Source organism: Astyanax mexicanus, chromosome 8 (genome assembly GCF_023375975.1).
Source record: "Astyanax mexicanus isolate ESR-SI-001 chromosome 8, AstMex3_surface, whole genome shotgun sequence".
In the NCBI taxonomy this organism is placed as follows: Eukaryota; Metazoa; Chordata; class Actinopteri; order Characiformes; family Acestrorhamphidae; genus Astyanax; species Astyanax mexicanus.
In genome coordinates, this window is record NC_064415.1 from 32,419,650 (window position 1) to 32,432,102 (window position 12,453).

The following is a 12,453-nucleotide window of genomic DNA, read 5'->3' on the forward strand; positions in this document are numbered from 1 at the left end:
CTGACTATCATTCTCTGTGACCTCCTGTGACCTCTGCATAAGGCACAATACACATGCAGACCCTGTGTTCACACTAGCAGACGACAGACTGACAGGCGACCAGTCACTTCCTGTGGTTGGACCCTACCAGCACTTCAACATTTCTCAATAGAGTGAGTCTGAACATGAATTAAAGGCTCATAGTTGCTGTTTATTTATTTATTTATTTTTATTTGATAGATGTGTTTACTTGTACAAAGTCAATTGACAGAAAAATTAAGTATTTAATGTATATTTTAATAGGTAATTTACTAGATTAGCCAGCATGCTAACATGTCACAGTGATGCACACCAACATATTATGCTACATAGTATGCAAAACTCATTTTTATGTATTTTTGTATTTTCTCTTTGGTCTTGACTGCTCCTATTAACACTGCAAGCACAAAAAAATCTCTTTTTGTAAATTAGCTGAAAGGAATCATATGCCTCTATGATTTATTTGGATGACTTTCTTGTTGGGACGCCACAATCTGAAAACCTGCATAGAACCACCCTGACACCACACCTCACCTATCAACCCCTACCAGAGTCCCACCCACTAGATTAGTTAAAGACATGCCATTTCGGTCGGCTGGTTGAGAACCTTGGACAGTACACAGCAGGATTAGCCAACTAGCAGACTTCTTCTGTGGGAGGGATCTGTACCTACTATAATGCAATGTAATGTAATATAAGTACTTTCAAGTTATGAGTTGTGTGCTTCTATTGCAGCTAAGCATGAACTCGCATGTTTGTGTTTTGCCATTTTGCATAAGCTAACACAAAAATGTGGTAAATGCTCAGTGTATACATGGTGTGGCCAGCAACAGGGTATTTGCATAAAAGTAGCAGAGCCCTTAAATGACTCATTCTGAAAAAGAATGAAAAAGACAAAACTAAAGCTGATGAGATCTCTTTATGTGAGAGTGATTTTAAATTAAGTGCAAAATTACGTTATAATATTATTTTAGATAATATTTTAGTTGTATGGTATATTAAATATATATTGTGTATCAACTATAGAAACTTACAGGGGTAGGACACTGAAACTGAAACACCTGTCATTTTAGTGTGGGAGGTTTCATGGCTAAATTGGAGCAGCCTGGTGGCCAATTTTCATTAATTGCACATTGCACCAGTAAGAGCAGAGTGTGAAGGTTCAATTAGCAGGGTAAGAGCACAGTGTTGCTCAAAATATTGCAATGCACACAACATTAAGGGTGATATACCAGAGTTGCTGGCACATCTGTGACCAAGACAGCAAGTGTTTGTGATGTATCAAGAGCCACGGTATCCAGGGTAATGTCAGCATACCACCAAGAATGACCAACCACATCCAACAGGATTAACTGTGGACGCAAGAGGAGTATCCAAAAAACATAATCCACTGCTGCTCAAATCACGGCAGAATTCAATGTGCACCTCAACTCTCCTGTTTCCACCAGAACTGTCCATCACCAAAATAAATTATTGTGGTCTAAAACCAGGTGTTTCAGTTTCATTGTCCAACCCCTGTTTGTCCTCTTGGGGCATTTTCACATTTTTTTCTAGACCTAGGTGTGCTTGCTCTGTAGGTTTGGTATGTTTGGTAAAATGTAAAAGCTGTGAAAGAGACTTGAGAGTAGACCAAAGTGCCAATCTCAGACGTCTGGTCTGGCGTTTGCTTCAGACAGACTTGGATGCAGTCCTGCTACATGTGTGGATGTTTCAGCTCCCAGTGCCACATGTGGGGTTAGGTGACTGTTTCTACTCACAGCATTGCATCTTCTTTTCATCAGTATATCTTAATAAACACACACTTTAATAAAACTAGAGTGAGGTAACTGTACTGAGCTCAGCTTTGTTTAGTGAGATTGTGTAACAACAGCATGGTGACAAATGTTTATCATCAAATAACCAAAGCCATCGATAATTAGCCCCTCCCCCCAAAAAAACAGACAAAGCCCAGCTTAGTAGTGAGATAAATAAGTCTAAATACCTTCCATCAGTAAGAAGAATCAATTGGACCCCTAGGAAAATTATTTTGCTCAGATGTTGATCTTTAATGTCTCAGAAGACGTATTTGGAATTCTGCCCTAGGATTCATTTGGAGATCAAACGTTTCTTCTAAAATTTCTCAGGAAAAATTGCATTAGACAAAAATAAGACATAAGAAACTTCTGAGGTTGAGGGGGTCAAAACTGAGAATGTGGTTTTAGACACATATGAGATTTGTGCAGATCTGATGGTGGCACACCAAAACTGCGTATCAAACCAACAGCCTTGTAGTCAGCGGCCCAGTGCTCTAACCACTGAAACACCACCACCCCAACTGCTGATCTATCATCATCCATCAGCCATTGAGGTCTGTAGTAAACCTCAAGAGAGGCTCAAGAGACTTATGATAAAATCTCCTTTATCTTTCAATCTTACCTCATTGTTGACCAGAAGAGACTATAAAGATATTAAGATGATCTCTGTTAGATTTTTTTTAATATTTCCTGTAAGGTGGCTTCTGTACCACTAACCAATATAGAGTTCCTGGATATGAAATCTGAAGCTGATCTCACTTTGATCTCAGCAAGACTTTCGTCAAATCAGAAGACAGAACCCTGCATGTGAACTTCTGGGTTAAAGTGCACAAGATCACTCAACTTCTCTCTTTCCAGTGGAAGGAGCATTTTAAGATGCTGCATACTGAAGCTGTGGGTGTGGGTATACTACATACTGAAGCTGTGGGTGTACTTTTATATATTGTACTATATTGTAGATACCATACAGATTTAATGTATCAATATATTTCCTATTATTTATTTTACCCAGCAGTATCAGCTCATATATATAATTCATATAACATTTAATACTCCTGCATTTTACCTGTCTATTATTAAACATCTGCACACACAAGCCTTTAGTCATGAAAGATTTCCTGTCACACATTTCAAAATAATTATTTGTATTCTAATAATTATTATTTTTGTTGTTACATATTGTTTTCTAAATCCTTAAAAAGATTTATGCTGTTATTCTGACCTGCTCACGTACCTTCAAAGTGTAAACAATCACATGAGTTTCCTCTGCGCCATTAAGATACCAACACTCCAAAGTCCTGACTCTTAGAGGAAAGACAAGTGACATACCCAAGTGACACCCAAAACACACCCATGATTAATTCATAGAATTACTTCATGCCTTTTGCCTGTTTGTGCCTTTTGAGCTGTGCAAGGTGTACTTTTCCTGTGGTTACGATAGCAAAGACACACTGACACGCCTTAAATCAACATGGAAGGGAGCCCAGGACTGGGAAAAGTCTTAATATTAAGCCGTCTGGAATACCTGATGCAGGGACTGCTGAGTGTACCTGGAGCCAGAATGGGCGGTCCTCTTTTCCTCCTCTGGCCACGGTTGGCGAAGCCCTTTAGAGAGGTGCACTCTGCCGATACACTGGAGGAGAAAGGGATCTGCCAGATTGCCACAGAATAGACACAAAATAAACAAACAAAGAAAAAAGCTAAAAAAACAAGGAAACACTGAGGACATGGGGATATAAAAAAAACAAACGAACACATGGCTGAGGGAAGGACGTACAACCACAGACCAGGAACACAGGAACAAAGGGGACTAATTATACACACAGAAAAGGGAAAGGAAAAAGGAAACATCTGAGCCCAGGTAACAAGGGGGCGGGGCTTCAAATGAACAGGTGAGCACACTGAAGAGGCACGGGGCAGAGACACAGGATACACACAGGGCACATGCAGAAGAGGGTAAATAAACAAACATGAGGGCAGAAAAAAAACACAAAGACAGCACAGAGACACAGAAAACAGGATGAGACCATGACACACAAGCTCATATTTTCACTCTTAAGTTCTATTCTTCCTTAAATTTGCGTCCATCCATCTTTCCTCTACTCCTTTTCCACCAACAATTGCAACACCAGTGACCCATCCATCATGCTAATCAGACACTAAGACTAACCTCAACCATGAATTAATACTTCTCTGGGGGTCAGATCTAAAAGAGCATCCCATCCTATGTTGGATGCAGAATGCCCCAGAACAGATAGTCTCATATATGTACAAGTAGTTAAATTCTCAGAAACATACAACCTCAGCTGGAATGAAAGCCTGGGATAAGGACATATCAAAATCGGGACAGGTGGTAGATTGGGATCCAACTTGGGACAATGTTGTTGGTGCATCAAAAAACCCAAATCATCAGTTTATACATCTGAAATTTGGTCACAGAGCATACGTAACACCCATAATTAGGCATCAGATGGGACTGGTTCCTAATCTATATTGCTCATTCTGCCCCCATGGAACAATTGGCTCCTTTATTCATATGTTTTGGGAATGTCCTGGAGTCTCTGGAACGAAAAATGGAGGTACAACTGCCAATGGACCCTGTGGTGCATTTACTGAACGATGATTGCCAGCTTTTCTTTACAGAAAAAAAAAAACAGTAAAATCTGGTTGGCAGGCTTGACTGCAGCTAAGAAGATTGTACACAGTAAAATTAGCGGTGCTGGATCAACACCTAAAGAGTTAACTTTAACACTCCTTTGGAGCATATATGGTCCCACTCTACAGAGAGTAAAAATTACACTGATAGCAGTGTTAAATGTGTTAATATGACACTGTGCAGTGTACTATTTACTCATGCTAGTGTTGTTCATTAGTGTTAAAGCAACACCTAAAGTGTTAATTTTACACCGTTTGGAGTATGACCACAGCAAAAAGGCAAGTGTTAAATTAACTCTGCCACAGAGTTGATTTTAACTCTTTTTCAGAGAGTTAAATCAACATTTAACACTTTGCCAGAGTTCCTTTTTAACTCACATTTGTATTTCTTTAACTTCCTAAATTGTTACCCTAACACTGGAAAGAGTTAAAAAATTATAAATGAGAAGAAGATTAGTCAATTAATATTTTATTTTATTATTTAATTATTATTCAGGACAGGTTAGCGTGTAATCTTCCATTGTACTTCTTAGTGCATTAACAACACTTTAACACAATTTACTGTACAGAGGACAGTAACTTGCTCTTATAGACTACAATATATTGGCTAAACAAACAACCATTAAACAAAATATAACACAATACCCAGTGGAAGGTAGCCCTGGTGGGCAAGATTTCACACTGATGGTAGGTTAGGATCTGAGGGACACACACATTATGCAAATAACGTGTTTAACTGGGCGGAACCCTTTCATCAGCAAGAGTTAATGCGGCACGACCAAGCACTTTCTTAATGTGGAAAAAAAAAACTTGATATCTAATTTACAGTATCTTTTGTTAAAGTAGGACTGCTATAGAAATGTTGCTAGGGTGGGTGGAACACTGATTTGGTAGGTGGAGAGGGGTGGGGGCATGGGGGATAGGGATTGTTATTATGAGGGGTGGGTGGGTATGGGAAGAATATTTGGGATTGTTGGGGGATGGGGGGGCGGGTTGAGGGCTAAATGGGGAGAAGAAGGGTGGTGGGTTTATACTTATAATCTAAACTGGAAAAGTAATTGTAAAATGTTGATTGCTGATATTGAAATAAGAAATTAAAAATAATGACAAAAAAACATGAATTAATACCACAACCTAATCCTAATCAAAATCTTATTCCAAACCCTAAATAATTTCTTTTAAATGTGTTAAAGTTGGGAAAAGAGTTACATTAAATGAAAAATCATTTACTTTCAAATTAAGAGTTCAGTTGCATTTAACAGACATGCATTTGAATTATAGTTGAGCATCAATGAGGCATCTACAATGGGCCATTCAAATAAATGTACAATCTATTCAAATGCATGTCTATTACTTTAAATGTGGAGAAATTTGTAGTAAATAATAGTGAAATTATTACCCAACTTTTCCATAGGCCTCTGTAAAGCTTGCATGCAACTGGTTGTACTGCAAAGTGACATAATGAGCTGGAGGCAAATGATGAATGGAAAAAGTAAGCCTGAACAGCCAATGAGGTCTTGGCCGACATCCTTCAAATTGCCCTTAAACAAACACCCCATACCCTGAGGTCTCACTCACACACTTCTTACATGCAGTATGTCAGTGCTGGCCTGTGTTAAATTAGATCTTCAAACATGATTACATTTATTCTAGCTTTTATCCTCTCCTTACAAACAGGTAAGCAATTTACAATATTAAATGTAATTAATTAGCCTACATTTCTGTCATATTTTCAGTGTACATGCATGAATATGTAAAAAACATATATTGATATTTAGATTTTCACAGTGACTGATTTTTTTCTCTCAGGTTTGATCTCATCCATCATTATAATTCAGTCTGAGTCTTTGAGGAGATTTGTGCCGGGTGATAATGTCACCTTTCACTGTCGAATGGAAGAGTTTTATGAGAACTACTACTCCTGGTTCAGACAGTCTCTCGGAGAAGCTCCAACATGCATTATCACTCTTTATTCTGGCACTGCTCCAATGCGGCATGGAGCCTTTAAAGAGGACAAAAGATTTACAGCGGATAAGAAAGGAACTCAACTTACTTTATCAATTACAAACACAAAAGAAGCTGATAGTGGAATTTACTACTGTGCTGCTCGGGATTATGACCTCATCGTTTTCAGTAATGGAATATTCCTTGAATATGAAGGTTAGTGTCATTCTTAATTTGCAACTTACCACACCTTTAATTTTACTGTAGTTCACTGTAAATCTTAAACACTGAGTTAAACTTGCTTAATTTTTTGTCTATGTGACAAAATAGAAACTGAATTTATCATTTGAATTTATCAGAACATTAATTTAACTTTAATGCACAGAAAGATAAAAGTTTTTAGAGGGAAATGTTGACCCCAAAAGGGAAGAAACATTTATGACAGTAGAAAAAAACTATTTGGTGTTAGGGCATTTTTAAGTATCTTTAAAAAGTACAAAAAAATTAAATGTTTTCCCAACATTAAAAGGACAATTTTAACCATAAAAAGAACCTTCACTGGATTGTTTTGTTTGGCCTCTATATAATCAAAATCTTAAAGAAACCATGGAGTCCCATTTTTTTAGTAGGTAAACAAAAGTAAATTCTGATGTTTGGGGAACAAAGTTCATATTTTAAGTATTTTATGCAAGAGATGTATTTTTTCTATGTTCACACCATTAGAAAGGGTCATTTACAAATGCTGCTCTTTCTTTTTTGTAAGACTTAAATCATTTAAGTAAAACATTAAAATAATAGCTGTTACAGCAGCAAAGGTATCAAACTAAGTATTAAGGATATAAACATTACAAATAATGCAGTATTGAAAATATTTGAAAAATGTATCTACAATTTATCACATGAAAACCCCCTATTGCACATGTTGATACTGGACATTGTTAAGACGTTAAATATTTTTCACAAATTCTGCACAGGTACAGTACCAGTCAAAAGTTCAATGTTTTTATTTTTTATTTACATTTTTTACAATTAATACTAAAGTCATCCAGACTATAACAGAACACATAAGGAATTATTTTGTAACTTAAAATCGTAAAACAAACTAATATGTGAAGCATGTAGGTGTGCTCTTGGTTTCTGAGGCTGGTAACTCTGATGAACTTATACTGTGCAACAGAGGTAACTCATGGTTTTCCTTTTTAATGAGGTCCTGATACACTTGAGGATAGATTCAAATGTCTTAAAATTTTTCAAATTTACTGATCTTCATTCCTTCAAGTATTTTTTTTCTTTACTTAGTTGAGTAGTTTCTGCCATAACATGTATGTAATGTAAAATGTAATGTACATTACATTACAAACATTACTCAAATAGAGCTTATTACTGTATACCAACTCTACCTCTTCACAACTTTACAACTGATGCTCTCAAACACATTAAGAGACAAGAAATTCAAATAACTAACTCTCAAAAAGTTTAGCACAACTGTTAACTCTACCTCATGAAACTGAGTGAGAAAATATAATGAGTAGCACTAGTAGTGTAAAATGTGAGTGTGTGTGTTTAAGTGTATACTGTATATGTGTGGTTAAAATGTAGCAATAAAATATATATATATATATATATATATATATATATATATATATATATATATATATATATATATATATATATATATTACTGTCATTGGCAGGGTAATAATTTTTGATATTTTGGATTTTTCTGTAAAATCTCAAAGACCAAATTTAAATTATTATTTACAATAGTATTTTGCTCAAATAAAATTATACTAACTGTAATACTTTTCTCTACTTCTGTCCATTCTCTGCCACTAGGACCAACACTAAAGTCCTTTCAATATCACCTTAATATACTTATACCACCAAACCAGACAGAGAACACTCTGAAACCTAAAGATCCAGTTCATCCAGGGGATTCAGTGACTCTGCAGTGTTCAGTGCTCACAGAGAGCTGTTCAGGAGATCACAGTGTGTACTGGTTCAGACATAGATCAGGAGAATCTCATCCAGGAATCATCTTCACTCATGGAAACAGGAGTGATCAGTGTAAGAAAAGCTCTGAGACTGTTTCTCCTACACAGAGCTGTATCTACAAACTCCCCAAGAACAACCTCAGCCTCTCTGATGCTGGAACTTACTACTGTGCTGTAGCTGCATGTGGAGAGATACTGTTTGGGAACAGGAGTAGGCTTGAAATTACTGGTGAGTGATGAGTGATATATATTTAAGTTCGTTTAAGTTGTTGTTGGACACCAGCCAATTCCAATACTGAGCAATTTTTTTCATCATTTTAGAATCAAATTCACAATTAACTGAACTAAACTGGACAGTGATCGCCTTGGCTGTATCGAATGCTGTATGCTTGATTATCATTGCTGCCCTGTTGTGCACAAGAGCAAAGAAAAGGAATGTTACCATATCAGGTAAGCCGGTGTTTAATCTTACATTCTTACATATGTACAGTACCAGTTAGAAGTTTGGAGATCAATTTGGATACGCTAAATTGAATACTCTAAATTGCCCAGAAAATTGAATACTCTAAATTGATCTGGTGTGTATGTGTAAAGTGTGTGGTATGTATGTAAATTTAAGTGTGTAAAAATGTGTGTGTATGTGTGTGCCCAGATATGGATTGGAACTCTGTTCTATACGCTGTGCGCTATTGGCTGTCGCTTCTCGCCAGTGTGTGGATGAGTGTTGGTGTGTAATGTGCTTGTGTATAAAATACGTGTTCATTGTAAAGCGTCCTTGGGTTTCTAGAAAGGCACTATATAAGTTGAACTTCATTCATTCATTTATATATATATATATATATATATATAGTATATGAATGAATGAATGATTGAAGTTCAACTTATATAGTGTCTTTCTAGAAACCCAAGGATGCTTTACAATGAACACGTATATAAAGGGGTTGGACAACGAAACTGAAACACCTGGTTTTAGACCACAATAATATATTGTCGGACAGTTCTGGTGGAAACAGGAGAGTTGAGGTGCACGTTGAATTTTGTCGTGATTTGGGCAGCCGTGGTTTTATGTTTTTTGGATACAATCCGGGTTAGCACCCGAACATCCCTTTCAGACAGCTTCCTCTTACAGCGTCCACAGTTAATCCTGTTGGATGTGGTTGGTCCTTTTTGGTGATATGCTGACATAACCCTGGATACAGTGGCTTTTGATACGTCATCACAAAGACTTGCTGTCTTGGTCACAGATGCGCCAGCAAGACGTGCACCAACAATTTGTCCTCTTTTAAACTCTGGTATGTCACACATAATGTTATGTGCATTGCAGTATTTTGAGCAAAACTGTGCTCTTACCCTGCTAATTGAAACTTTACACTCTGCTCTTACTGGTGCAATAATGTGCAATTAATGAAGATTGGCCACCAGGCTGCTCCAATTTAGCCATAAAACCTCCCACACTAAAATGACAGGTGTTTCAGTTTTATTGTCCAACCCCTGTATCTCTGCATGTGCTCAGAATACTGATGTAAAGCTTAACAAGGTTACAATGACAAAATAAAATGCTGTAAATAACTAATTATTTTAATTTATTATCTATATGCCTCAATGCTTGATCACCTTGGTATAAACACTATGTAATTTTTGCAGCATAATTTAAAGTAATTGTTAAATTCATTTACAGTCTGTGATCCAAAAAATATTGTGTAAATAATATATTTTTATTTACATTCTGCATCCCATAGCAAATTCTGTTTTTTTGGATTAAACTTCCTGAGAGTTAATATCAACTCATTTTAAGTGTATATGAGTGGCCATAGAATACACTCTATTTACACTCTACTTAAAGTAACTCTTTTCTGGGAGTTGGCCTTTAACTCTGTTCAGGAGTTAAATCTGAACTGTTGTGGAAGTTAAAATATTCATCTAGAGTAAAATACAGCTATTAGCTGGAGTTCATTCAGCGTTAACAAATAATGCAAAAATGTGTGTTATTAAAACAATATTATAAAAAAAAACATTGTAATATTTTTAAATCCTGGAGCTTTTACGAGTAAAAATGACAACAAAACGCATCATTACTGATTACAATGATAAGTTCATATTCAACAAGTTTATGCCATATATAACAGCAACTTTAATCCTGCATTGCAATTCTTAGTGCTTTCGCAGCACTTTGTTACAATTAACAGTGCAGAAGATGGTAACTTGCTCTTATAGCAAACAACGCATCAGCTAACCAATTACCCATTATATAAAATACAATGAAATACCCCATGGAAGGAGCCCTGGTGGACAAGACTTTACACTGATGGTAAGCTGGGATTGGGGGACACGCCCATTAGAGCGTTCAGTCACGCTCCTCAACACCTTGGAATAAACTCTGAAATAAACTCTACACCACCAAAGTTGAGTTCTGCTCAACTCAACTTGTAGTTTAAGATGGAGAACAAACTCACTCAGTTACTTTCAAACAATTTTGTTTAACTCCAGATTTTTGAACTCAAGAAATTTGCTGTGCAGCAAATTTCCATTTATTTCCAGATGTCAAGCACTGTATTTTAAAAACATATTTAAAAATATATATAAAAAATATATTTGAAAGATATTTGAATGACTTTCTGCACTTTGACCAGATTTAAAGGTCATGACTTGATTTATTTTGTTATGACTGCAAGTCCTATGAGTTTTAGTGTAATAATTGCAGGATGCTGTAATATTATTATATTATATCTTACAGGCCATCCAGAGCAAACATATTCTGCATCTGCTTCTTCCATCTCTCCAGTAAATGAGGTATAACATCATTATTAACAGGTTTATTACAATCAGTCATTAAATGTTGAAGATCAGTGTACATGTACAAATGTAAATTTGTAGTATTTTTTAAATTATGTACATGTTTTTTTATTGTTATTTTTTAGAATGCTGAGAGAGAGAATCTGAGCTATGCTGCACTTAATTTCCCTACAAGGAAATCCAAGAGACGAGAAACTCAAAGAGACACAACAACAAATGTGGTATACTCCTCCGTAAGTGCTCAGAACTGAACATCTACTGGAGTCAATCGTATCTGAATTGTATTCTGACAAGATTTTATCTACATGCATTTACTCATGATAGCCAAATATGTCTCTGCTTAGTCAGACTGGAATCCAACTGTAGTGTGAAATTAAATATGCAAAGTCATCCACTGTGCATCGATTATTACTGGTGTTTATTTTGTACTGGGAGGAGTTTTAGATGTTGAATGAGTCCTGAAGTCCTATAACATCTCAATTCACCTCCTGAAGTGGTTTTATTAATCAGAGTTGAATCTGTTTTAAAGGGAACATATTATATCTCTTTTTACATGAGTTAGAATACGTATATGGGCTACACAAAACATGTTCATGAAGTTATTTGCACAAAATCCCTCTCACTCTCATCAAAGAGATCTCCTCAGCTCCTATTCTTTCCAGTTTTACTCACTATCAAAATGTATTTATTCAAATGAGCTGTTGCTGGCCACGCCCCATGTTTATGCTAAGCGTTTACCACACACTAGTGTTAGCTTATGCTAAATGGCAAAGCACAAACAAGCTAGTTTATGCTTAAGTGTCATAGAAGCAAAAAACTCATTATTTGAAAGTACTTACCTCATCTCCTGACTTGCCACAGACTGCAGGTACAGATCCCTCCCTCAGACAAAGTTTGCTGGCTACTCCTACTGTGTACTGTATGAGGTTTTCAACCAGCAGACTGAAATGGCGGATCTTCAACTGATCCTGTTGTTGGGGCCAGGATGATTCTATGCATGTTTTCTTATAGTGACATCACAGTAAGTAAGCCATCCAAACTGCTCATAGAAGCATTTAATTCTTGAGACCAAACCCTTTTAACTGATTCACAGAAAACAGATGGGTGGATTTTTTATAGGGGCAGTTGAGATGCAATTGGAAATACAAAATACACAAAAAGTTGGTTTTGATATAAACTTCTTCTAAAATGTGTTTTTGGTGTGTTTACACCTTCATGTGGCTTGATCTTATTTGTGGCTTGGGCCTAATATAATCC

At 36.3% G+C, this 12,453-nt stretch overlaps 1 protein-coding gene across 1 annotated transcript; it reads left to right on the forward strand.

The window, feature by feature from the left end:
* Positions 1-6,056: 6,056 nt before the first annotated feature.
* On the forward strand, positions 6,057-11,960 carry nitr12 (novel immune-type receptor 12). The gene is made up of 6 exons (XM_022677648.2): positions 6,057-6,143; positions 6,276-6,626; positions 8,246-8,632; positions 8,725-8,853; positions 11,138-11,193; positions 11,322-11,960. Exons 1-6 carry the CDS (start codon positions 6,101-6,103, stop codon positions 11,445-11,447), a joined length of 1,092 nt encoding a protein of 363 aa, XP_022533369.2. The 5' UTR covers positions 6,057-6,100; the 3' UTR covers positions 11,448-11,960.
* The last annotated feature ends 493 nt before the right edge of the window (positions 11,961-12,453 follow it).